A 25,971-nucleotide genomic window follows, 5' to 3' on the forward strand; every position below is an offset into this window, starting at 1 on the left:
ATGCTCCATGTACTGTACTGTACCCAGTATATTTACACAGATAGCTTTCTTTGTTATTTTTCATTTGTGATATAATTTAGGCTTACCTCTGAAAAATAAACCAAGCCTCTATGTGAGTTAAAATGAGTCTGCCCAAATTCATACTTAGTGATAAGATTCATGTATTTCTTAAAGCCTTAAGTAACACAGAAGTCTGCTCAAAGTCTGTTTCTTCGTCCATATTATCCCAAGGAATGATCAAGGAGGTTAACCCTCTTGGAATGACGGGACATCTCCATGGCAGATCACTCAACAACACAACAAAGGGCAAAAAGACGCACATAATTCACCGGGTATCTATTAGCCTGCAGCCTTCATAACAACACCCCAGTCCAGTATAATCAAAACACTACGTCACACCAGCCACACAGTGAAAGATTTGCAAGGGGCGTTTTGGCTGAAGTCCAAAATCCTAAAGAAGGGCCCGTCCCTCGACTAAAGCTCAGACATTTGTTTAGAATCTTCAGCACTAATACAGACCAAAGTTTTGATACAGACGACATGCTAGAACTTATGAAAAGGGCGGATTTTCGCACTGTTTCTTTGTGTGAGCGAGCTGTTTTTCCAAGAGGCCTGGACAAACGGAATCGTGTTTCGAGTAGTCTTGACCGAGCTCGTTTACGTTTACAATGCAAACTTTGGGCAGGAACCATACATACGACAACTGGAAAAGTTCAGACGGTACGTAAATGCAAGAAAACACAAAAAGACAACCCTTTTCCAAACCAACATTTACATTTACTTCGTAACAACTCTAGCGCTTGTTGTACTACTGTTCCGTGGTGCTGTCTTGGGATCTAAAATTTCAGATCGGCTATTCAAGAAAAACAAGACGAGCTTTGTACGGGCTGCGCATTAATTTTTGCCTTGAATTTGGCCACAAAAAATGATCTTTGTATGTTGTTGCTGGGTCCCACGAGTTTCAACAGTTGTTTGAATTTTGACAGGTAGAAATATGCAAATCGTGTTTGTTTCCGGAGGAAAAAAATCTACACAAGAAATTGACACCTCTCCTATGCTGTGCAGAAATGGCATCGCAATCATTATTTTCTTCAAAGCTACTGGTTTATTCAATTGTAATAGAATCATGTCTATATTGGCAAGTAAAAAATAAAACAGAAAGTGACGTTGATGTAAATCTGCTTAGCGGAAGGTAAAATTTCCGCCCGACCTACAAACTATTTTTACCAAACAAGATGGCGTCACTATTTGGAGTACTGTAGTAGTAATTCCTCACGAGCCGAGTCATTTGCATACAATTCCTTCTTGGATTTTAACGGTTTCAACAATATCTGTGCCCTGTCATTAATTTTTCCGCATGCAGGAACAACCAATCTATCACGTCTCAGAGAACGTCTTTGACCATAAATAAGTAGAAGAGTTGGGCACGATAAAATCTAGCCTGAAAGATCAGCGGGGTCATTAAATCGACGCCATCTTGAAAACACGTCGATGACAAAACTTTCAAGGCGGTTTTCTCGAAAACTACCCGGTCGATTCCGCTGAAATTTTGTAGGAAGGATTAGTTGTTGAAAATCAACTAATGACCGGAATTACAGCAAAATCGGCCCGGTAGATTTTGAGCATGCATAGGGGTATCAGTTCGGAGTGGTCTGCTAGCAACCTCCAAGTCCGGGACTGTCCCACAAACGTCACAAATACGACAAACCACCAAATGTTGCCCATATCGAGAAATTTACCCCTTACAATGCTCAGATAACCAGCGATTTGGTTGGAACACCTAACGCAACACTATCGGACAAACTAGACACTGTCAGAGAATGTTGTTGCCATTTTGCTTGTCTGAACAGAAGGCCGAGCCGCCGTGTTCGACAGACGCCATATTGAAAATTCGACAACACGGCAATTATTCCACCAGGATTTCTCGACAACCGAAAAAAATTGAGAATTATAATTTGGCCCAATTGGTGATCTTATAGAGATACACCCCTGTGCCAAATGTCAGGAAAATACGACCAGTAGTTTTTGAGCATGCAGAGTGTGTATCCAGAACCCCAGTCACAGAAAATGTGCTAACACATACCTCCGATCTATTTACTTGAATATCTCAAAAAGGAAACCACATAATTTGTCGAAACAAAGTAAGGAGGTCCGGGACATGTTTGGGAAAGATTCCTAAAGTTTTCAGCAAAATAGACTCAGCCGTTTTTCCGCATGCAGCACGTTTATACTACCGGATATCAAAGAATTTGTTCCAGAATTTCGCAACACCCACCTCGGGATCGATGTCCAAAGTGTCCGCCATCCTTTTTTGGGGCCGTCTGTCCTGTGAGGATGAAGTCGGAAGAAAGAACAGTCAACTTTCCATTGAGAACAGTTTAAGACACGAAAATACAAAATCCTAGACGCTAGAATTTACATATGACAGAGGGAGCGGCTAGAATCAGCTTGTTCTCTGGGGGGCCAGTCAGAACAACTCGTAACGGAAGTGTGCGGAACAGAACGTTACTCATACCACGCTGGAACCACTGAATGGGCCGAAATATCACAGACAGTTTAACGAGGACACGGTAAAACTTGAATAACTCTTACCTACCTTAGTATCCTCTCAGTAAAGTCGTGCCGTCTGCTTCACAGAACCAAAGGAAAAGTCGTCTGCCGACAAATTGTCAAGGAAAAATCGTCACACGCACTCCTGCTACAGCAAGTCTGTTTCCACTCAGGAACGAATCCCGCAAATCCTCCGGTTTCAAACCTAGCTTGGAGATTGCAACTGCCAGGCCGAAATCCTTCGGAATACATGCAAATGTGGCTGTAATTTCGCTGGGGAAAGCCGAGACTTTGACCAACCTGGCCGGTTTGACCGTCAGCTTTCCAGAAACCGCTGTCCCCTGACCCAAACTGCGCCGCCAGGAGGCGTGACCTGATAAATTTGCATAAGGTCAACAGGTCGGGCCGGGGGCTTATGACGTCACGACACGTGACCATATCTATTTGTTGCACTTCCCCAAGTAATCATAGGCGGCGTCATTTAATTGTTGCAAGTGGAAATTCTACATTTCTCCTTGGAAAGTAAAGTAACAACTTTTGATGTGCTGTATGAACGTCACTTTTACATCAAGGTGAACAATGACATCTAATGGAAGCTTTCTAGTTGACTCCACATGTTATTTCCTGCACCTAGAGCAAAGTTTATTTTTGGATGCTTAAACTGTATCAATATTTATTCTAAAACATATTGTTTTTGCTACATTTCCTCTTTTTCTCCAGTGACCACTGAACCAGACTGTCTCTCACCATGGTAACTGGTGTTGGGTTACATAATGTTGCAATTATATAGTAGGAGGGATTTAGACTTCTGTCACCATATATGAGAATGTCTTTTAACAAGATTGCCTGAGTCTCGTCTTTTTCTTTAAAGCCGTAACATTTCTACATTTATTTCAATTTGGCAATGTATGTGGCAAGCTCCTATTTTCTTGCTAAATACCATTTGTGATCATCGGTCACAACTTGCATACTAACTTCATAATTTCATCATTGAATTTCTACTTTCTATATTTTTTGTCATAATAAAAAGTCATTCCAGCACAAGGTTGGAGCCTATGACATTAAAGGAAAGTCATTCTTTTTTTCTCAGTTGTGAATTCACTCAGAAAAAACACCTTTACTGTTAGTGAAGTAACTGGAAACATTTAATGCATGGATATCTTTTCAACGTACAACTTACAGCTCTAACATCTTCTTGTAACCTGCCCATTATATCTTCTACCACCTGAAATTGTGGATACAGAAAAGCAAATGGTTCAGAAGTTACAACAATATGAGTTTCAAAATCTGACATAAAACAATACAAAGGACAAAAATGTACTGTATATTTTTTTTTAGTCAGGATTGTAACATGATAAACAGTTACTACAAAAGCCTGGACTCAACAATTTACTCAAGTTTGCTGTACTAAATTTTAACATGTTTGGGACTTAACATTGTGTGCATGTGTCAAAGTTCCATGAAACTATGTCTTGACAGAAAGTGCTCTGAATAGAAGTTCACCTACATGATACAGTTGCAGAGTGGAGTTGAGTTTATGACTAAGTAAGATACAAACTATTCAACACCAGATAATGTACTTATTTCCAAGTGATTTCAGAATCATGCTAATGATCTGAACAGTTTGTTGTATTAGATAGTGCTTTGTGCTTTAGTCTCAGAGGAAGTTCTTGTTATGAAAGAAGAAGTAAACATTCATGGTGTCCCCAGGCTTGTTCTGCTATGTCTGCATCTGTTCAACCTTATGTCCCTGTTTCTCCAGCTCCGCTCTGTTAGAGGATTTAAAGAAAAATAAAACTCCAGTTACAGTAAAATCAACATAATGGTACAGATACCAAAATATTCAGAAAAATGTACACTGTGAAATGATGTCCAACAAACCCTGAGTAAAATTACATGTATAGATCTAGCCACAAACTGAATTACTGTAATTGAGACAATACTAGAATTTAGGGTGGTTTAATGTTTGCAGTCTTCGTGGGAAGTACTCAGACCACAATAGCATACTCTGTGCTGCATAATATTACATTACTACAGTTGTTTCCAATCCCCTCCCATCACGAAATTAGGTTCTCATGAACTTAACCCTTGTCCTGCTGGCATTCCTGACACAATATTTTTCAATATTTTCATGTCTTAATTAGATTTAAAAAAACTAAATTTTTTTGCTCTGCAGTGGCATAGTTACTTCCGCATTCGTTGCGTTTCGCTGCGGTGTAATCCGTTGCACGAGAAATACCCCCAAATCGTACCTATGCAGGGTGTTATATAGATGGTACTGAATGTGCTGCGCAACATATGTTGCGCACAGCAGGACAAGGGTTAAATTAACCATAATCCCCGAATGTCAATTAACAGTGTTAGAGCCAAAGAGAAAGGAGCTGTGTTTGAGCCAGCATCCATCTTTCCATCATTTGATGTATAGAATTTCACTGCTTGTGGTGGGCATGAATTTTGCCCAATTTGTCATCTCTGACAGACAAAAATTGGCCTGTAAAGCAAAAGCTGCTGTTTACAATGAAAGAAATAGCATTTTAGAGGTTCAAGATTTCAAATTTTTCCTAGGGGCACCCTTAAGACCTGAACCTAAATGCAAAATGTGTTTTTTTTAAAGGTACAACGAACTTACGACCGTCTAGAATACTGACCTCAGCTGCTTGGCAAAATCATCTTCTATGTCGTCATCATCCCAGTTATCCTCCCAAACGTGAACTTCCTCTACCTCCTCATCCTGACCCTGCCAGTCTGGAAATACACAAACAGTTGTGTGTCAAAACAGTGCAGTGGCTAAGCCTATCAAAAAAAAGTCACAGAATCACACAGACATAATTTTAATAATAACTGTATGCCTTGGGTGATTTAACAAAATATTGCTTAGCTCAGCTGAAATCACGTTTAACCTTGTGCAGAAATTGTACTCTTAGTCTTCTATGTATATCATAGTATAAGAAGTTGACAACACAAAACACTGTAACACACTCACTACCCCCCTCCCCACATGCACATGACAAATCATAAATTTACCCCCAAACTACCACTGTTTCTAACCCAGTTTCTTATCATTGGAAAACAATACATAAGAAAACATGTATTCCAGGTTGGGTATAAGTATAGCCTCAGTTTACCCTCAGCCGGAAACTCTTCGAATTCGTCGTCCTCTTCTAGTAAACCGAGATCAACTTTGGATTTTTGTCTCTCAACTTCATGTCTGTCTTTGTCCGCCATCTTGCTCAGTTTCCACCGCCGAATGGAATGTTCTACATCTAAGGGGATCCTCTATGTGTTTGTTTTTATAAACATAATTATAATCTAATATTTATTGCTTAAAAGACGTTAAATATACATTTATTTATACTTACTCATCATTTATATAACATACTATTTAATAATTGAATGGAAAATTGTAATTTCTACTCTATTATACTTTCAAGTTCAAACTGACAACTCCTGTTCATGTGTAGAAATGGTATCATCCAAATGCTACTCCCATCATGCCATGCTGATCGTCTTTCTCTTCCGCCATCTTGGATCCTGAGAAGGGATCTGGTGAGTGAAATGTCCAATAAAATCCGACAAATATCACATGTTTCATAAACCATCAGTGTCTATTCCTTAGCCTAAATTCTTGCCAAAGCCACCATGCCCATTTTATTTGGAAATTTATGTGCATAACTGTTCTTGTAATTATTAATTAGACGTGACAAAGTCGGTGTGGTAAAAAGCACACCCTATGTGATTTTCAAAGTAAAGAAGAACACAGTGGTCCCGAAAAAATATATCTTCACAGCCATCGCTAGTCAAATGATTTTGTGTCATAAATAGAAATATTGGTTATTTCAGTGTGAGAATTTCTGACGCCACGCCGAATAGAAATTCTGGAAATTTTGTTCACCTGTTATTTCGAGGGGGGGGGGCAGAATTATTTAGTAATTATGTTAGTGTTACGAAGTATAACCTTAAAGTTCCATGTTATATGGTATGTGTTTCCTTACTCTCTGTGTATCCCTTTTGTTAGAAGTGTCACCATGGCTGTGCGTCCGCTCAGAAAGCCGAAGATTGTCAAGAAGCGGGTGAAGAAATTCATCCGCCATCAGAGCGACAGATATGACAAACTAAAGGTATGACGACGAAGAATGTCCAGGTGTGCATGATGTACAAAATGACTAATAAAGTGGTGGACGTACCAACCACTAAGTATCTGATACCAGCCTAGAAGAGAACAAGAAACAGTCATGCCTTCAAATATCAGAGTTATCAACCAAGAATTGAGGTGTTAAAAAACTTGTATTTCCCAAGAACTATCGTAGACTGGAACTCGTTGCCACCAAGAACAGCGAAGCTGGTGTGTTACGCCGAAGGGCAGCCAGTTATATTGGCTATACTGGAAAGTGGAAACACAACATTTTTTCTTAGGCCCAACAACAAGTAATATTTGTTCAATAACTATTGATGTGTACTGAATAATTTTGTTGTCATTTTCTTCCCTTCCAGCAAAACTGGCGTAAGCCCAAGGGTATTGACAACCGTGTGAGGCGGCGCTTCAAGGGCCAGTACCTCATGCCTAACATCGGTTATGGGAGCGCCAAGAAGACCAGGCACCTCCTGCCCTCAGGCTTCAAGAAATTCCTCGTCCACAATGTCACTGTAAGGATTTTTCTTCATTCTTGTTTGTATTCATTCACGTGTGTTTGATGATTGGGTAAAAAGCAAAAAAGCAGTGGGCAAAAAGCAAAAATGCATGCATAAACAAGGCAACAAAATTTTTTTTTAAATCAGGGGAAAATTAATGTGCACCTGATGTCATCCATAAAAAATGACTTGCTGTGGCTTAGGTTTTAAAACATCATCAACCAACATGTGCCCTCCTTGTCTCTGACTTTGCTCTTTATTACCTCCTCACCAGGACCTGGAGGTCTTGTTGATGCAGAACCGGACGTTCTGTGCCGAGATCGCTCACAACGTGTCGTCGCGCAAGAGGAAACTGATCGTGGAGCGCGCCCAGCAGCTGGCCATCAAGGTCACCAACCCCAACGCTCGTCTCCGCTCCGAGGAGAACGAGTAGAGCCAGCTGTCCATGTGTCTAGAGAAATAAAAATAGATATACACCATCTGCTCTTGTCTGTGTTCACTGTTAAGGTAGTCTCCAGTGTTCTTATTCTCTGTTAATGTTGCAATTTTATAGCAGGAGGGATTTAGACTCCTGTCACCTTATATGTGAATGTCAGAGTAGACCATATGCGAAGGTAAACATGCATTTTTTATTTCTTCATCTTCATCTTTACCGGGGCTCAAAGATGTTATGTGAGCCCCGGCTACACCCCCATATAGCCCCTGATGGGGCACTTTAGGGGGGGGGGGGGGAAATTTCCCACCTGCCCGGAGGCTAGGCCAGACTGTGTCCATGTGCCAATGGATACTGCTTGGCCCATTCGATACTGTCTTTTGCGGCCACCGAAACATCTGCTTGGAGATTAATCATCAGCAGACCTTAGCTGGAAGTATGATTATTGGACACATGTTTATTGAATGATGCAATTTTGTTGAGTACTAACAGAAAACATTGCATTTTGTCAAGTTCTTTACCAGACAAAGATGAGCATATCTAGATGATATGTTATAATAGATATTTTAGCTCACTCAAACACACATAGACGTACACAAACTTTTTCTCCCTTCTCTCTGTGCATGTGGAACAGGTACAATGTTCGCACACGTGTACCATGCTTTATCTCTGAAATTGCAATACAGAAATAAATCGGTAGGTGGCACTGCTGTACGGGGAGGAATTACGTCAGCTCGCCCTACCGGTCAGATTACACGTTTGTAAACAACAACACATAGGAACTGACTCAGCAGACTTGAGAGGAGGTCTCGCTGAGCAGCAGGGTTGACGAAAGAAGGCTAGGGTTGTTGAAGTTGTGTAAGCAACTTTAACTTCTACTAGTGGACAACCTACACTACCAGTGGATGACAGATAGTTTTCAGACAGCTGGGTTGTGAAGAAGGTTCTGTCCAACAACAATGGCAGTGGACGCCCTCCCCATCCCCCTGACCTGGATCCTACTGGCCATACTGCCTGTCCTGTTCTACATGTAAGTTAATAAGATTATCTTACATCAAATACATCTAACTTACATGAAATATTTCTTGGACTTGTTTGATCTAACATTATTTGATGAAACCTGTCATCACTAACTTGTGGGCTCGAAATACCCAAGTCACGTGCAACTTGCAGTTTACATGTGATTTTCAAGATTTGCATGAAAAAATATATTTGGATGTTGAACCAAGGACATTCTATTATTAGACTTGGTTGAACATATACATGTATGGCGGTGTTCTGTAGAAGACTGAATGCTGAATTAACTAGGGGGCTTCTTGCACTCACTGGGCCAGGGTGCTCAAGGAGCCTTTGTATAAAATTATGGAAAATTGTTATTTTAATATTATTTGATGAATTACTATTATTTATTGTTATAAAATTATACATTTTTAGCAATTGTTTCTCCACTTTCTTAAACAGATATGCAGTACGACCTCTTCAGCTGTTCAAAAAGATAGGTGTACCTGGTCCTGCTCCTTGGCCAATCATAGGGAACCTGCTTGATCACATTAAAGATGTAAGTCCAACAATAACATTACTATCACAAAACAACTTTTGTCTTTTTTTGCTTTTGATAATGCTGACATTAAACGTTTATTTGTGTTATTATTTATGAAGGGAGTATGGAATATCGAGGGCCAGGTGAAACGGACAGAGAAGTATGGCAGTGTGTATGGGTAAGTGTCTTGCTTATACTATATATATCATAAGCATTACTACATATGTTAGTGTTTCTCATGTAATGTTATATAATAAACTGCATTAAACACAGACCCAGTTAATTTTAGTTACGTTCTTGTGATGGTTGATTTTCAGGATGTTTGGTGGAGGACTCACCGGTGTCTTCATAACCGACCCTGAGATGCTACAAGATGTGTTTGTGAAGAAATTCCATAGTTTTACCAACCGCCAGGTATTTTTAAGCAAGAATTATTTAACCTCCTTGATCTGAGTAATATATATTATGCCATATGTATGGGACTACTGTAATTTATTAGTCTTGATGACAGCCTGGTATTATCCATGTCCAGTCCTCTGAATACCAGAATAGTCTGCAAACTGATTAATAGAACATCCTTTAACATTTCAATACTTGCCTGAAATATACTTAGTAATATTAAAAATTAAGCAATGGCTCCAGTGTCCTCTACAATACGGATTCCTGAGAACTTAGACAAGAATGCATGTGTTGCATGAAAATTATGCGAAAATTCTGACATGTATTTCCATAGAGTTGAAAATTTGTCTCTCAGATTATGGTGTAAGGATGTCATAGCTAGCTGGCCAAACGTGCAGGGAATGCATCACTACTGTATAAATTACAGAGATAACTGGTACTTCTGGATGTTTCTAACCTCCACTAATGTACAGTGTATTGCACAGTGTTGCTTCTCCCTTTTAAAGTCATGATACAAGAATTTGAAGGTACATGACTTTTGTATCTTACTTTCAAATGTTCTGTTCTAGCCTAAGGACCTTTATATGAAAGTGAAACCTGTGGGTCGGATGCTGACACAGCTGCTAGATGAAGACTGGAAGAACGTTCGCAGCACCATCAGCCCAGCGTTCAGTGGAGGCAAACTCAAACAGGTAGGATATCCTGTCACACATCCACAAATATGGCCTCCTGAACACTGCTGAACTCCCCACAACCATGGTCTTACATATGTAGGTCAGGAAAAGATATGCTGTGGTTGTTTAAGAGCAACTTGGTGTTTTGCAATGTTGGCTAACTACCAAGTTACTTGGATGAACTTTCATGATAATGAAATTCCTGCCTGTTGTTAACAGATGGCAGGACCCATGAACAGCTGTGCAGGTCTGCTGATAGAGAACATCGGCAAGTTTGCTGAGAATGGTGAATCCTTTGAGGTCAAAGAGTGAGTACTGCCAATTAAACTGCTACCTAAACCCATAACCTAATACATATATTTGGTGGCGAAAGATTCTGCCTGATTGATGGCTGCCATTGTTTGAAATTGGTAGTATGTTTTCTCATTTACCTATTCTACAATCAGTACAATGTACTACTACATTTGTTCCAGACTGACTGGTGCCTTCACTATGGATGTCATCACCAGGACAGCCTTTGGGACTCAGATTGACTCACAGAAGAACCCAAAAGATCCTTTTGTTATCTACTCAAAGAAGATGCTTGACAGATCAGTTACTATTGTCACGCTCATGTTCAGTAAGTCACATTGTGAATGTTGTTGATTTTTCATAGTGGAGCTTTGTCTTTTGAGAGCACACCAATTTAATTTGTTGGTTCACGAATTTGCCTGCTTCATTTTCTTCTGATTTGCAAAAAAACACAACTTTTCAGCCTCTAAGTTAACTCCAAAATGCTCATATTTTTGCCCCAACAGTTGAAGGAAGTCCCTTTTCTTCAGAGTTGTTACAGTTTTCCATCTATCAATGCAATGGTTTGATTAAAAGTATGAAATTCATTGTTTGAAGCCTGGTATGTTGATTTCATGGCTCCTATCATAGCATTAGGGGCTATCATACGGATGCCCAGGCCTGTTTTTATTATTTTTTTTGCCCTGTCGCTTCATATTTTTCTGAAAATATCTAAGAACCAACAAATCAAATTGGTGTGGCCTTAGACTGGTAAAAAAAGGTGAAACTCTAATATTTCTTTTCTGTAGTGTTCTTCCCGAAGCTGGTGGGTTCACTGATGGAGAAGTTTGAGTACAGCGTGTTTCCTGCTGACGCCAAGCAGTTCTTCTACAATGTGTTTGACCAGTTGATGGAGTTGAGGCAGAATGAGGGGCAAGTAAGTAGAACTAAACTTATGATCTTCAAGCAGATGTAAGCATGATGATACCGAGGGCCGGGACCGAGGGCGATGCGGAATACACCGTGTTGTATTTTATTTATGTCATGCCCACCCAAGAAAACACACCTTTCAATGCAAGATGAGCCAAAAGTTGGTGCCACTGAACCCTAAAATGCAACAACATCAATTCCAACGTCCGGATTCTGTATTCGAATTTTCGAAAGGGGCACGCGCGGTTAGGGCGAAATGCGTTCGAATCGTTTTATGGAAGCCATGGAAGCGTTTGATAACGGGTTCCGGACCGGGCCGTACTTTACGGTACGGCCCGGTCCGGAACCCGTTATCAAACCCGTTATCAAATGATTTTATTACAGGTATGTTTGTCACCATTGTGATTTGTGTTGTTTCTTCCAAAGGAACGTGTGGATTTCCTGCAGCTGATGATGAATGCTCACAAGGAACACGACAAAGAACAAGCAGGCACAGGAGATGTCAAGCTTCACGGACACAAGCAGGGTAGGTTTCACATTGCACAGTAAGCCCATGTTGATTTGATTATATGGATGACATCCTCTGGGAACCCCAAAACTGATGCAAGTATGCAAATAAAAAAAAGTTTCGCAAAAAAAAGTGGCTTTCATTATGAAATCTACGCAAGCCATGCCTTGAGTCCCCAAAACATGACCACAGTAGGGGTGTGGTATTCTTCCTGAAAAATTTTGAAACTCATATCCACCTGAGACACTATTTCTGAGGGACAGATTTTGTGAAGTTAAGGTTTTCTCTGTGCTATAGCTTCATTCTAAGGTTATAATTTCATTTTTTGCAAGATTTATGAAGGTTCTCCCCCCAAAACACCCCTATGCTGGTTGAAAGACAGCATAGGGGTCCAAATCACAGCATAGGGGTCCAAATCATAGCATAGGGGGCCCCTATGCTCAAAAGGCCTGGCGAGAACACTGATACCACATGATGTCATAAAGATATGCCCCAAACTCTCCTTTTTCAGCACTGACTAAGGATGATGTTGTGGCCAATGGGATCCTGTTCTTCATCGCTGGCTACGAGACGACGGCTACGACCATGGCCTTCACGCTGTACAACCTCGCTCTGAACCAGGACAAACAGGACAAGGTCAGACTGGAGATCAGCAAGGTCATGGAGGACAGGGTACGTTCTTCCACATTTACATCTACACATTTACATACTATTAGAAAAGAAAGACAGTTTCATCTCATCTTATTCATCCCTTTACCTAAAGCGTACCTGGTAACACGGCGGTCGGTTGCTAGGCTAAAAGTCGCATTACTAGGGAGGTATCGGGTTACAGAACGTGTTCGAACGTGGCCGCGCGGGAGTACCAGGCCGGCCCGGGGGCAACGGGTAAAATTTGAAAATAAACAAAAGTAATTGGAGAGTAAATACTCATCAAAAAAAAATGTAATAAGTGATTTTGTTTACCTCAAATGTTATTCTTGCACTGCCTTTGCTCCACTTTGTGTACATTTGCTTCCAAATGAGATCAATTTCGGATTTCAAAAAGGGTTCACGAGAACCAAACAACTGATTTTAAGAGGCCCCGAAAATTAAAAATAAGGTTAGATTTTTGGATTTTTAGAAATATTACAGTAAATTTAAACTTTGTGTCTTAGGATTTTTTTATTTTTTAACTAAAACTCGACTTACAGTCAAAAGAAGAGCTAAAAACGCAGTGTTTTAACTTTAAATACCGATAATTCATAATCGCGGCCATATTTAAAAAATCCCTAAGACAGAAATCTGCGGAAATCGTTCCTCTTCCAAACAAGCCCTCAAAGAGGTAATTTGAGCGATTTTTGGGAATGGTTAAAATACCATGTTTGCGCGCGTGCTATGACACTTGGATATGGGGACCTGGATTTTATAACAGTGTATACAAGAATTCTGACCTTCAAGGTCACCCACGATGACGGCAGTAGCTTCGTTACATGTTACATATCCACAATAAAATCACGGCATAGATGTAATGTTTTGAAAACGGTTCATATTTGTGGAAAGGTGGATTTTTCCTGTTCCGTGGTTCCCAAGTAAAAAAAGGGCTTGAAGTAGCCGGTTGTAGCGGGTTTACTGTAAATGACCGCGGGTAACCCCAGATCGAACGCCCGCTCTATTCGAATGACGTCATATCGAACAAGATTCGCGGGTTCGGGGGATTCGATCTCCATAGTAGCCGATTGGGACTTTTGGGCCCAAATCTGACCATCGTGTAACTAGAAAAGTAACATTCATTTTGCAAGGTGAATGCGGATGATCACATGCTCTAGTCTTACAAACTACTGCTTTGTTTATTGTTAATGAAACAGCACCAGTTACCATGGCATGCCACGGCACCTGAGTTTCTGTTTCTTTGCTTTTTGTGATCCTGTTTCATACTTCATCAAAGAAAGACAGTTATTGTATATAAACCACTAAGTTAACGTTTTGCAATAAGTATGAGAGATTTTTTCCTAGGAGGAATATGTTAGCCACGAGAATGTCCATAACATGCCGTACTTGGAAATGTGCATCTTGGAAACCCTGCGCATGTATCCTCCTATTGCCACATAACTGTTTGTTTTGTTTCGTCAGGACTTTGTTAACTATGAGGATGTCCACAAGATGCCGTACCTTGAAATGTGCATCTTGGAAACCCTCCGCATGTACTCTCCTGCATCTATGTAAGTGTTTTTTTGTTGATTTCATGTAACGTTACATAAGATTTTATGAGAAGACTTAGTGACTTATAATTCATGCATACATGTATGCATAACCATTTAACCATTCAAATATTATGTATTGTTCCAGTTCAGACAAATGTTATGTAATACATGATTATAACTTCAAGTTACAGTTTTGACTTAAAATGGGGAATGAATACAGTCATGGTGTTTTGGTGCCAATTATAACAGTACTCAGTGTTTTACGTTGGCATGCCCCTGTGCTCGGACCCGGGATCGAACCCGGGTCTCCTTACTTGAGTGCCCAAACGCTCTAACAACTATGCCACACGATGCCACAGTATTCATTGATGTATCTGCCTTTTATTCCAGGACTCTCCGCACCAGCTCAGAAGAGGTGAAACTCAAGTGGCTCACGATCCCTAAAAACATGCTAGTTGCTGTTCCTGTCCTTGCCATCCACTACGATGCCGAACGCTGGCCTGAACCGTACAAGTTCATCCCTGAGCGGTTAGACAACTGAAATGTCTTACTTACAATTTTTCTCATACTTACCTGTAGTCCTTAGTATATTGCTGTTCTGATTTACCAAGTAGTCTGGCACTGGTCAGTAGAGAAAGGACATTTAGATACAGTCAAACCTGTACAAGTGACCACCTCTATGTAAGGACCATGTTGATGTGACCACTTTTTAGTTCCTTAGATAATTCTTCTCATTGACACAAGCATAGAGAACCCTGTATGCAGTGGCCATCTGTCGACATAGACCAGATTTTATACTTTATAGGTTCCTTGAGTGGTCTTTTGGGGAAGTTTTGACTATATGAAAATACGATTCATCCTATGTTGTAGCCAAATAATCTAATTTGGCTCCAATTTGTTAAAACAAGACTCTTGAAAGTCATAGTCATCTTTTTTCCTCCTTGCAGCTTCACTAAGGAGGAGAAGGAGAAGAGGGGAGCCTATGATTGGCTGCCGTTCGGCGCAGGTCCGAGGAACTGTATCGGGATGAGGCTTGCTCTGTTTGAACTGAAGCTGGGATTGGCCAGGCTTCTCAACACCTACCGCGTCAAGACAGCACCAGACACTGATGTAATTATTGTTTTTGCTCTGTTTTTTCTACTTTTCCATACAAATAAGGTCAATAAACTAGACCAGACGTCTGTCACCATGGTAACTGGTACCGGTGGCTACCCTCTGATGTTGGGTTACATCATGTAGCAAGTGGCTGTGATGTTGGCTTACATTATATAGCAAGTGGCAGGACAGAGTTGGAAGGGCTGGTCACCATATATTTGAATGTGTTTAAGTAAGAATAAACAGAGCAATAGTTTGTTAGACTAGACCATGTGAAGGTATATATTAAAAATTTGCTTTGCAAATGTTACCTTTATAGTTTGTTTGTTTGCTTTTTTAGGATCTTCATTAGTGCAATTCACTAGTCTGATTTTCAATTTTTTTTTATGTTTTTTTACCCTATCAGATTCCCCTGAAGATGAAGAAGTTTAAGAAGTTTCCCATCCCAGAGAACGGCATCAGGCTGAGGGTGGAGCTAGCCGGACCTGTTACAGACTGATACAGTGTTCCAGCCAGCATCCATTTTATCCCATCATTTGATGTAATTTTGTTATGCTCAGGCCACACCAATTTGATTAACTGGTTCTCTTCATTTTTCCTGATTTGCAGTTGAGGAAAGCACCTTGTCTTCCTCATTGGTACAGTTTTTCCATGTAACAATGCAGTCATTTTATTAAAAGTTCAAAATTCATCATTTGAATTATTAGCCAGTCTGGCACATTGACGCCATGGCTCCTATCATAGCTTCTGGGGCTAACGTTGGATGTTTAACTTAAAGGCTGTTTTTATTTTCATTTTTTCTGCTCTGCTACTTCATATGTTTTCTGAAAAAAATCTGAGAACCAACAAGTCAAATTGGAGTGGCCTCATGACAAAAATTTTGGCCAATCTGTCATCTTTGACAGACTAGAATTGTGTGTAAAGATATGTCATTAAACTTGGCTTAGTCCACTAGCTAAATGCAAGAAATAGTGTTTCAGAGTGAAGACTTTTTTCACCGCATGCTCACATCAGTTTTGGGATGCCCAGAGCCATATAATAATCAAATTAGTATGGCCTTATCAATTATCATACAATTGCTATTAGCACTTGAATGATAGTATAGAATCTTGTACTGTAACAGTTTTCTCAAAGTTTGTAGTATCAAACTTTTGTACTTTCAAACTATTTTACCATTTATTATCTTTTTATTGTGGCATTGATGCTGACAAGTGTAATTATGTAGAAAGATTCAAAACTACATTGGATTAACCGTAAAAAAATTTATATGGAAGAATAGTACTAGAATATACTTGTACATGTACTAATATTGTTGATTAATATTCCATACACTACTACCAGTGTGCCTGTAGTATTACTTAACTATAGTGGAATTTGAAGCCTGGCTAGGCGGACAGCTCTTCTTTTTCCGTAAACCCATACTAAATGTGATCAGAAAAATGAAGAAACAAAGGCAAAGCCATAGACAGTTAAGTAGATCAAAAGTTTTTAATTGATAAATTCATTACATTGGTAGTAATTGTGTACACATACTGCAAAATCTGTAATATACAGCTTATTTCTAAGTGAAAAAGTTATCCTGCACAAGTGATTCATTTTGCAAAAATATTAAGCAATGCACAGACAAATTGATATGCTCCATGTACTGTACTGTACCCAGTATATTTACACAGATAGCTTTCTTTGTTATTTTTCATTTGTGATATAATTTAGGCTTACTTCTGAAAAATAAACCAAGCCTCTATGTGAGTTAAAATGAGTCTGCCCAAATTCATACTTAGAGATAAGATTCATGTATTTCTTAAAGCCTTAAGTAACACAGAAGTCTGCTCAAAGTCTGTTTCTTTGTCCATATTATCCCAAAGAATGATCAAGGAGGTTAACCTTCTTGGAATGATGGGACATCTCCATGGCACACTCACCAAATTCTAATAAAAATTAAACTGCGAGTAAAAAAGATCTCCTGGATCCAGACTCCACCCATTAAAACAATCGGAACTCCTTGTTGGTCACTGCCATCTGGTCTACAAATCTGGAGGGGAATAAAAAAAAAAAACATGTTTAGCCTTAAAGCATCCAATGCAATTTCAAAAATAATATTCTGGATAAGGAAATCTGTCTGATATATCTGGCCATTTTACATTTTAGTCAGCATTTCTTTCTTGAAGTGGTTGAAACAGCCCCCAATTAATAAGCTACATTTTAATGATTGTGAATTGAGCTCTATAAGTACCGTACATTTATCACACCAATAAAACACCCTATGCTGGTTGAAAGACAGCATATGGGTCCAAATCACAGCATAAGGGGCCCCTATCCTCAAAACGCCCCAGGCGAGAACACTGGATTCAGAAGAAAGTTTGACCATCACTGACCTGGTCATCTCACTGGTGACCATCCCGTAGCGTGGAACCCGTGTCCAGGGTAGCTGCTGCTGGATGGGAGGTTCTCCCTTGTTGGGGTGCCAGAATCCGACACACTGGCCCTCTGTCTGGGGCAGCCGGTTCAGCTGGTTAGGGGCTGGAAGTAATAATAAACGGTTTGTTAGTCAAATTTTACCCATGCAATCACAGCCTTTTATAGTGTTGAATTGATGCAGGGTTTACAATCATGTAATACACATGATACATATAACATATTTGCTCCACACACTTTTGTGGAACTGTTGCAAGGGTCTGTGCGGCTGCCATTTGGCATGACTTCAATACAACTTCCCCAACCAAAGTTAGGTACCCATTCACACCTGGGTGGAGTTAGGAAAGTTGTGTTAAGTGCCAATCCCAAGGGCACAAAGTTGGGCGTGTCCCAGGTACGACTCGGGATCAAACCCGGGTCTCCCCATTTCATAGTCGAACACTTTACCACTATGCCACTTGACGCCACATTAAAGGGAGCATCATTCTGTTTGTAGGAACATTTGTCAATTCATGAGAAGCTATTTTCATTGAGGTCATAAGGGAAAGCCATATGGCATTACAGCTGGGTGTTTAACCCAGAACCTGTGGTCCTTGGTTCAAATCCTGTATTAAATGTCACTGATCTTGTGCCCTTCACACGACTTTCCTCACTCCACCCACTTCTCTCAGCATTGATTGCACATGTAGCTAAGGGGAACATGTGGGGCTGCGAACAATGCAATGGTTTATCAAGGAGGTTGACCTCTTGGCAATTAATTAACCTCCCTGATTTCATGCACTGTGACAACTTTCAACATTCAAGTCATGCAACTGCAGTCGTTGCCGTGACATTACAATTGATCAAATCCGTAGATGAATTCATCAGGTTGGTGAATGATTAGATATCAAAGTTCATTATTCACAGCCACTTGTTTTACCCTGAATGGCCGTAATGAAGATGACAGACGGCCATCGAAACGGCGGCTCTTGTAAAATAAGTGGTTGTGAATAAAGAACTTTAATATCCAATTGATCAAATCATAAGCACTTGCATATATAATGTACTCGCATATATTTAGTAAACTGTTGTTCGCATGTTGAAGTGTTTTGTTTTCTTATGCAAACAAACAGTCGACAGTAGTGTGACCTGTATACTATTACGAATCTAAAGTAACTACACTTTAAAATTTTGTTAGAAAAGCTAAGAGAATTAAAATCTTACCATGAGGATTCCGTATATGCTTCCTCAGCATGGTAGTGTACTTGACATATGAGCCCTGCGGGTCTCCGCTGGTCAGTTCTGACGGGTTGACTTTCTCGGCGGGTGAGAAAGGCTTCGGCGTCCCTTCTCCGGGATCGCCCACCACCTCGGCCGCCGTGTCAACTCCCCTCGTCCCGAGACCCTCCGAGTTCACCTCCGCTGGTCTCAGTACCTTCTCCTTGATGGCATCTTGATACCCTAGTCCGGTGATTCCGAAAAACGCCATGGCTGTATGCAGAAATATGGGAAAAGGACACTGCGAAACTCTGTACACGATCTGAACTTTCCAGACTCAGACGGCCATGTTGTATACACAGCTGACCTCGTTGCTACGGCGACATGAATATCTCGTCAACTCTCGAAGACTCTCGCGAGATATAATTTGGATGGTGACCACTAGTAGAAAAGGGGTGAAAAGGATTTTTTATACTTTCAAGAAATTCCAATATAATAAACGTTTACAGTATAGAAAAATATAAAACGCACAGAAAAAGGATGATTTGAACCACAAGTTTACCCGTAGAAATGTTTTTATATTTCATATTCCGTCTATAATATAATGTTCAGTTTCTTGAAGGCAGATTTGGAATCGACCAACTGGCAGTCGGGAAGAACAGTGGCAGACGAACTTACCAAAATCGTGCGAAAACATCCACGATCATCGGCTTACGGTTGGGTTGATCACCTTCAAAAATTCATCTAGACTAATAAGCATTTCTTATTTTTCAAATCAGCTGAAAATTTTTCCAGTGAAACAAGATGATGCAGTCAGAAGGAGGCGGTTTAGGCTCACTAGCGTTCGACGAATATGGCCGGCCTTTTATTATACTTCGTGATCAGGACAAGAAAACCCGGCTTACAGGAATCCAGGCACAGAAGGTAAGAAAAACACTTTCCCTATGATTTTTACAAACATGACTTATGTTATGAAAAATCATTTTTCAGCAGTTATTGTCGTAGAATCTGTATCTTGTCAGCTTTTACATGTAGAAGGTTCCAGAACATTTTTGTGGGAGGGGGGCGGACAGGCATGGTTCTCATGTGGACACAAAAATTCACATGAGATGACGAAAATTTGCGACCGTAGAAAAGAACACTTATTAGAAATAATGAGAGATAGTCACTAAGTGATTTGCTCATGTCTTCAAATGATTTGCGTGTATATAGTGTAAACAAAAACAGCGATCATGTAGATTATAGTGCAAAAACAGTAATATTACTAAGTAATGACAAAATGTCTTTAATTCTATCATATGATTACGATGCCTTTCAAGCTGTACCTTTTGCCATTAATATAAAGGTATCAGACAGACAATTTGTCAGGGTAATTAAGTGAAATATTTGTTTAAACAGACAGAAATTGATGAATGTGATGTAACGGTTTATCATCTATGTACACATGTATAATTTCTATACTCAAGTCAATAAAGAACAGAGATGAAAAAAAAAAAACAGCGATCACTCGTAATTCAGAATCATAAAATTCAGTGTCAAAAATTATCATGTCAATGATCATCATGTGTTGTTCTTCTGTCCACAGCAACATATCTTGGCAGGAAAGACTGTGGCACACACACTTCGTACATCACTGGGTCCTAATGGTAGGAAATCCTTTTTCATAGTACATGTAGTATTATTAAATGTTAATAGGAAATTAGGAATATTACTAGGCTGGGCTCAGAATTCATTTTTGGGATTATAGGTGCACTGGTGCATCCAACATAAAAAATTGGTGCACAAAAAATTCTTTGGGTGTACCATATTAGATAAAATACATAGAATGTCAGCAAAACCTTTATATTATGTTTCATTTCCAAAGAAAAGTGGTATAATAGCAGCAGACTGTCTGGACATTGTTCGTCTGCTTTCCACTGATATCATTTGTATTTCACACCTCCCGTCTGCTTGACCTGCCGCAGGGTTGGATAAGATGATGGTGAGTGCAGATGGAGATGTGACAGTGACCAATGACGGGGCCACCATTCTGTCCATGATGGACGTGGAACATCAGATCGCTAAACTCATGGTGGAACTGTCCAAGTCTCAGGACGACGAGATCGGAGATGGAACCACGGGAGTCGTCGGTATGTTTGTTTATTTATTTACCTTGACACTGGTAAAAATACTTTTTTCAGTATTCTGCAATATTTATCAAAATTTTGTTCAGCAATTTGGAAATGCTTTCTGGAAATACACGTTAAACCTTCATACTACAACCTTCTCAACCTCTACATGCATTTGGTGATGGAGACATTTTCAACTTGATGAATGGAAAAAAATACTATGTATAATGAAAATAGAAGAATATGTCTTTCTTCAACTGTTGCTGCCCAACTATCAGTATTTTATGTTGTTTTGTTAGGTTTGCCCCAATGCACTCCATTCACATCATAAATGTTACACATGGTCATTATTTTTTTCAAAATATTTTTTTCGACTCAGAAGTAGATAAAGCCTAGTAGCTCTATTTGAAAATGTTGTTTGCCTTCCCCAGTCCTAAATAGTTTGAGCTCTAGGCAATAAACAACTAAATTAAATAACAGCAAAACATTCTGATTGTCATGGATCAATTTGATTGAAAAAATTTGTAAGAAAATCCAGTTTTATGTTCAAACGTTCCATTTTTTCCTCAGTCCTTGCTGGTGCTCTACTAGAGGAGGCAGAGCACCTGTTGGATAAGGGGATCCACCCAATCCGTGTTGCCGATGGTTACCAGTGTGCGGCGCAGGTGGCTATCGACCGGCTGGACCAGATTGCAGACGCTTTCCCCGTTGACGCTAAGAACCCAGAACCGCTCATTGAGACCGCCATGACTACCCTCAGCTCAAAAATGTAAGTTTTCATCCCACCATTTTGTTCTTTTTTTAATATTGTCTGACTCTAAGGGTTCTCAGCAGAATTTTTTCACATTATAGGGTCAGGTACAGAAGGGCAGTTTCCGCTGAGCATAGTGTTTCATAGGGAAAAAATGTTGTGTTTCCTGACTGACCCTAGAGAAAACTGCTGACCCTGGCCTTTTTTTCAGGTGGACTCCTGCAAGGACATTTTTTTTCGAGCTGATTGACCTTTTCAATCTCCATGATCTGACACCTGAGTGATGATGCGTTGTACAATTGGTTTTCCAACATTGACATTGAAAATATAAGTGTCTTCATTCAAGTTCTACTTTGAGTTGGATCACATGAGATTGCCAAAGTCTCATAACAAAATAGGAAAAAAAAATCCCTACCCACTGGCCCTATTTTTTTCAGAACTGAAACAGGAAACACAACAACTTTTCCCCCCAGGCCTTAGTTCAAAGGTTGAGTATCAATGGAAGATGTGACAATTGTTTTCCAGCATCAACCGCTGTCATCGCCAGATGGCTCAGATCGCGGTGGAGGCCATTTTGTCCGTGGCGGACTTCGAGCGGAAGGATGTCGACTTTGAGCTTATCAAGGTAGAGGGAAAGGTACGTAACATCAATGTCTTCAACATTTCTTCATAATAATGATGGATATCGAAGAACTAAGTTAAACTTTATGAATATATATGGGGCTATTTCATGACCTTGTACTCAGTAATTCATTCTTCTATTTCTTGTCCTTTTGACCAATTTTGCATTATGTTTGAGTTTGTATTTATTCAGATAGTAAGAACACTAATGATGCACAGGCAGCATAATTTCTGAATTTCTAGACTTCTTGTCCCAATCACTCGGAATAATGTTTCTCATTCACTGTACACATAATATATACAGAATCAAGTAAGCATACATGTATTGAAGGATTTCTGCTATTTTTCTAAACTGTTGTGTTTTTGTAGGTTGGTGGAAAGATGGAGGACACCCAGCTTGTGAAAGGTGTGATTGTAGACAAGGACTTCAGCCATCCACAGATGCCCAAGGTAATTGTGGATCTAAATAGAATCAAAGATACACAAAATGTAATACTAAACAGTAGTGTCCCCTCAGGGTGCAGTTTCTACAATGACTGCTAGGGGTCACTATTGTACTGCTTTTTGAACTGTAGGTTTGGTTTCAGTGCATAATGTATGACAAAGATTAAAACCATTTGAACATGCTCGACGGCCAGGGTGGTTGCAAAAGCCACTATTCTAACGTCACAAGAACAAGAAAAAAAACAATTGTATGTGATATCTTCAACCCACTGCAGGAAGTAAAGGATGCTAAGCTGGCCATCCTGACGTGCCCGTTTGAGCCCCCCAAACCCAAGACCAAGCACCACCTGGACGTGACGTCTGTGGAGGCCTACAAGAAGCTGCAGGAATACGAGCGGGAGAAGTTTGAGGAGATGGTCCGGCAGGTTAAGGACACCGGAGCTAACCTGGTCATCTGTCAGTGGGGCTTTGACGACGAAGCCAACCATCTTCTGTTACAGAGAGAGCTGCCGGCTGTACGCTGGGTCGGGGGACCTGAAATCGAGGTACGTTTGACAGAAAGGTTTTCCAATTGCTTGAGTATAATCTAAGTATTATAGTATTGTTTGTATCATAAGACCAGACCAGAAGTTGTACTAAAGTCTAAACTATACTTTACTAAAATTGACAATGTTCATTTTATATCAGTGCTGTTAACATGTTATAAGGCAGGAAAAAGAAGAATATATTTTGTTTACATTCACAGCTGATTGCCATAGCTACAGGCGGGAGGATCGTCCCGCGGTTCCAGGAGCTGTCGGCGGAGAAGCTCGGGAAGGCCGGGATTGTACGCGAGCTGACCTTCGGCACCACCAAGGATCGCATGCTGGTAATCGAACAGTGTCAGAACTCACGGGCTGTTACCATCTTCATCAGAGGGGGGAACAAGATGGTGAGCAAAACAATGAGAATTTATATATGTCTGAATAGATTCTTTGTCTTTTGCTGCTATGGGCATTTAATTCATGAAAAATGCTGTAGTAATTAAGAATACAGAATGTAGAAAATTGGAATAGAAAGGAATAGTTTTTAAAGTGCACAAATTCAGCCGAAAGTTCTTAATTGTTTCTTAACATCATACTGGAAAGTGTTTTGATGTTACGAATGGTTAATTTTTGTTGTAATCAAAAGTTATGCTAAAACTTTTTTCATGATGTATATAAGATGAGTATGTGTTAAGATATTTCAAGTCAACAACGTCTGAAATAAAACAACTTGTTTGCCCTACCCAAAGGCACACTTTCTTCTTCAGTTGAAACTCTGAAAATATGGTTTTGCAATTGATGTACAGACTGTATATGAATATGGTTATCGCTATGGAGTTATGTATTGGTGAATTGTTTTGTGTTGTAGATTATTGAAGAAGCGAAGAGGTCCATCCATGACGCCCTGTGTGTTGTGCGGAACCTTGTCCGTGACCATCGTATCGTGTACGGCGGTGGTGCCAGCGAGATCGCCTGTTCCCTGGCCGTGTCAGAGGCAGCTGACAAGGTGTGGTTATAGTTGTGTTGTTAATTATCTACTGTAAAGGTAGCAAAGCACCTAAAATCTCAAGATAGTTATAGGATTTTCATTTTATTTTCAACAGTTCTTTTTAGTGTTGGTAAATTTGTAGCAACACGTGGGCTTACAACATGTGTATTTCTCCACAGAATCCGTCCATAGAACAGTACGCCATGCGAGCGTTCGCTGACGCGCTGGACGCCATCCCCATGGCGCTGGCAGAGAACAGCGGTCTCCACCCCATCAAGACGCTAGCCGCCGTCAAGTCACGGCAGGTGAAGGAGACCAACCCTCGCCTCGGTATCGACTGTCTCGGCAAGGGCACCAACGGTAAGGAACCCAACTTTGCTTTGATATAAGTTAGACTGTCTCAGTAAGGGGACCAACTGTGCTTCAATTTTTTGGGGCATTTTTCAAGTTACTTGTACATTGGCACACATGCTGGTTTCACTAATTTCTTCACCCCAAGGGTGTTGAGTATTGTTTTTAGCTTCTCTGTATCTGTTTCTGTAGTCATCAGTTTCTGCATTTTATGCCGCAGGGTGTTTTACCATCTGAGGGGGTGAAGTCTGCCATCTGGGATTGTTACTTTGCCATAGGTTGTTTACAATGCTGTTTATTTTATTCTTTCAGATATGAAGGAGCAGCACGTCATCGAGACATTACTAGCCAAGAAACAGCAGATCATGCTGGCCACACAGCTGGTCAAAATGATCCTAAAGATCGACGACATTCGGACAGATGAAGACAAGGCTTAATTAAGTTGTACTGTACTCTGCACCAGTGTTCTAGCCAGTGTGACCTTTTTTCCGTCATCTCAATTTTGCTTGATGTAAGATCATGTTGAGGTCTTGGGGCATGCTTCCTCGACAAAATGTTGAAATCTTGACCCTCTTAAATACTATTTCCTGCATTTTGAGGGGCAAATTTAGCTGGTAGGCTAAGCTTAGTTTCATGACATCTCTTTCTATATCTTAACACACAAGCTGATATTTGTCCATCAGAGATGATGGATTGGGCAAATTTTTTTGTCCGTTGTGAGCAGCAAAGTTCTGTCAAATGACGGAAAGACGGATGCTGGCTAGAACACTACTCTGCACAGTTAGGTACATCCTTAGGTATTTGTTCTTGCAGTATACTTGTGTGTCAGTAGCATGATCTGACTTAAAAATCATGAAATTTGCAAACTATTATTAGATATTTAATTTGTCGGTGAAATATGCAAAAAAAGTAAAGGCCATTGTGTCTTTATGGAAACAACAATGGATGTTTTGTTTGATGTGTTTTTCTCGTCCATTATAACTGTTAACAAGATGTGCATTGCAAAATATTTACCAGTCAACCTAATTGTATAGCAACCACCTTGCTCTGTCCTTATGTATAAAGGTTTGCATCTTTTGTATTACATTTTTCTGCAGAAATAAACTCAGCAGAAATTCACTGGATTCAATTTTGTGCTCGTTTTCTTTTTTTGCTATTAATCAATAAGCCACACTGAATATTTGTTTATACGCATCTTGCATTAATTTTCATCAGTTTTGATAAGAAAGAAATTGCCATTTTTTAAAGTTCTATAAGAAGCTGTAGAATGAGCAATGGCATGATTTAACACAAAATGGAGAAAAAAGATGCTAATGTAGAATATATTTTTGCTGTCATAATTTTTTTGGCCATTTATATCAGTA

At 39.9% G+C, this 25,971-nt stretch overlaps 5 protein-coding genes across 5 annotated transcripts in view; 3 read left to right on the forward strand and 2 right to left on the reverse strand.

Annotated features, from left to right (window-relative positions):
• The window catches only part of LOC109469476 (PHD finger protein 13-like), a 12,071-nt gene extending 6,254 nt beyond the window's left edge, over nt 1–5,817 (reverse strand). Inside the window, 4 exon segments of the mRNA XM_019767991.1 lie at nt 2,276–2,326; nt 2,597–2,655; nt 5,199–5,295; nt 5,676–5,817. Coding sequence (XP_019623550.1) covers nt 2,276–2,326; nt 2,597–2,655; nt 5,199–5,295; nt 5,676–5,775 — 307 coding nt within the window. The 5' untranslated portion in view covers nt 5,776–5,817.
• Nucleotides 5,818–6,009: 192 nt separating this feature from the next.
• On the forward strand, nt 6,010–7,660 carry LOC109469475 (60S ribosomal protein L32-like). The gene is made up of 4 exons (XM_019767990.1): nt 6,010–6,096; nt 6,566–6,668; nt 7,042–7,194; nt 7,454–7,660. Exons 2-4 carry the CDS (start codon nt 6,576–6,578, stop codon nt 7,610–7,612), a joined length of 405 nt encoding a protein of 134 aa, XP_019623549.1. The 5' UTR covers nt 6,010–6,096; nt 6,566–6,575; the 3' UTR covers nt 7,613–7,660.
• A 676-nt stretch (nt 7,661–8,336) lies between these two features.
• On the forward strand, nt 8,337–15,816 carry LOC109469473 (cytochrome P450 3A8-like). Its single transcript, XM_019767988.1, has 14 exons — nt 8,337–8,642; nt 9,074–9,170; nt 9,272–9,330; nt 9,470–9,566; nt 10,121–10,243; nt 10,445–10,533; nt 10,699–10,844; nt 11,305–11,432; nt 11,852–11,951; nt 12,445–12,605; nt 14,043–14,131; nt 14,504–14,641; nt 15,061–15,223; nt 15,615–15,816. Exons 1-14 carry the CDS (start codon nt 8,572–8,574, stop codon nt 15,705–15,707), a joined length of 1,554 nt encoding a protein of 517 aa, XP_019623547.1. The 5' UTR covers nt 8,337–8,571; the 3' UTR covers nt 15,708–15,816.
• Nucleotides 15,817–16,682: 866 nt separating this feature from the next.
• On the reverse strand, nt 16,683–19,218 carry LOC109469474. The gene is made up of 3 exons (XM_019767989.1): nt 18,827–19,218; nt 17,584–17,728; nt 16,683–17,240 (listed from the first exon to the last, which is right to left on the reverse strand). Exons 1-3 carry the CDS (start codon nt 19,089–19,091, stop codon nt 17,192–17,194), a joined length of 459 nt encoding a protein of 152 aa, XP_019623548.1. The 5' UTR covers nt 19,092–19,218; the 3' UTR covers nt 16,683–17,191.
• Nucleotides 19,219–19,474: 256 nt separating this feature from the next.
• LOC109469472 (T-complex protein 1 subunit epsilon-like) lies at nt 19,475–25,731 on the forward strand. The gene is made up of 11 exons (XM_019767987.1): nt 19,475–19,744; nt 20,406–20,466; nt 20,785–20,949; nt 21,499–21,697; nt 22,205–22,316; nt 22,670–22,750; nt 23,020–23,289; nt 23,490–23,675; nt 24,137–24,274; nt 24,436–24,616; nt 24,920–25,731. Exons 1-11 carry the CDS (start codon nt 19,625–19,627, stop codon nt 25,042–25,044), a joined length of 1,638 nt encoding a protein of 545 aa, XP_019623546.1. The 5' UTR covers nt 19,475–19,624; the 3' UTR covers nt 25,045–25,731.
• Nucleotides 25,732–25,971: the final 240 nt, after the last annotated feature.

This window comes from Branchiostoma belcheri, unplaced genomic scaffold, assembly GCF_001625305.1.
Source record: "Branchiostoma belcheri isolate BF01 breed outbred unplaced genomic scaffold, Haploidv18h27 scaffold204, whole genome shotgun sequence".
NCBI classification, from domain to species: domain Eukaryota; kingdom Metazoa; phylum Chordata; class Leptocardii; order Amphioxiformes; family Branchiostomatidae; genus Branchiostoma; species Branchiostoma belcheri.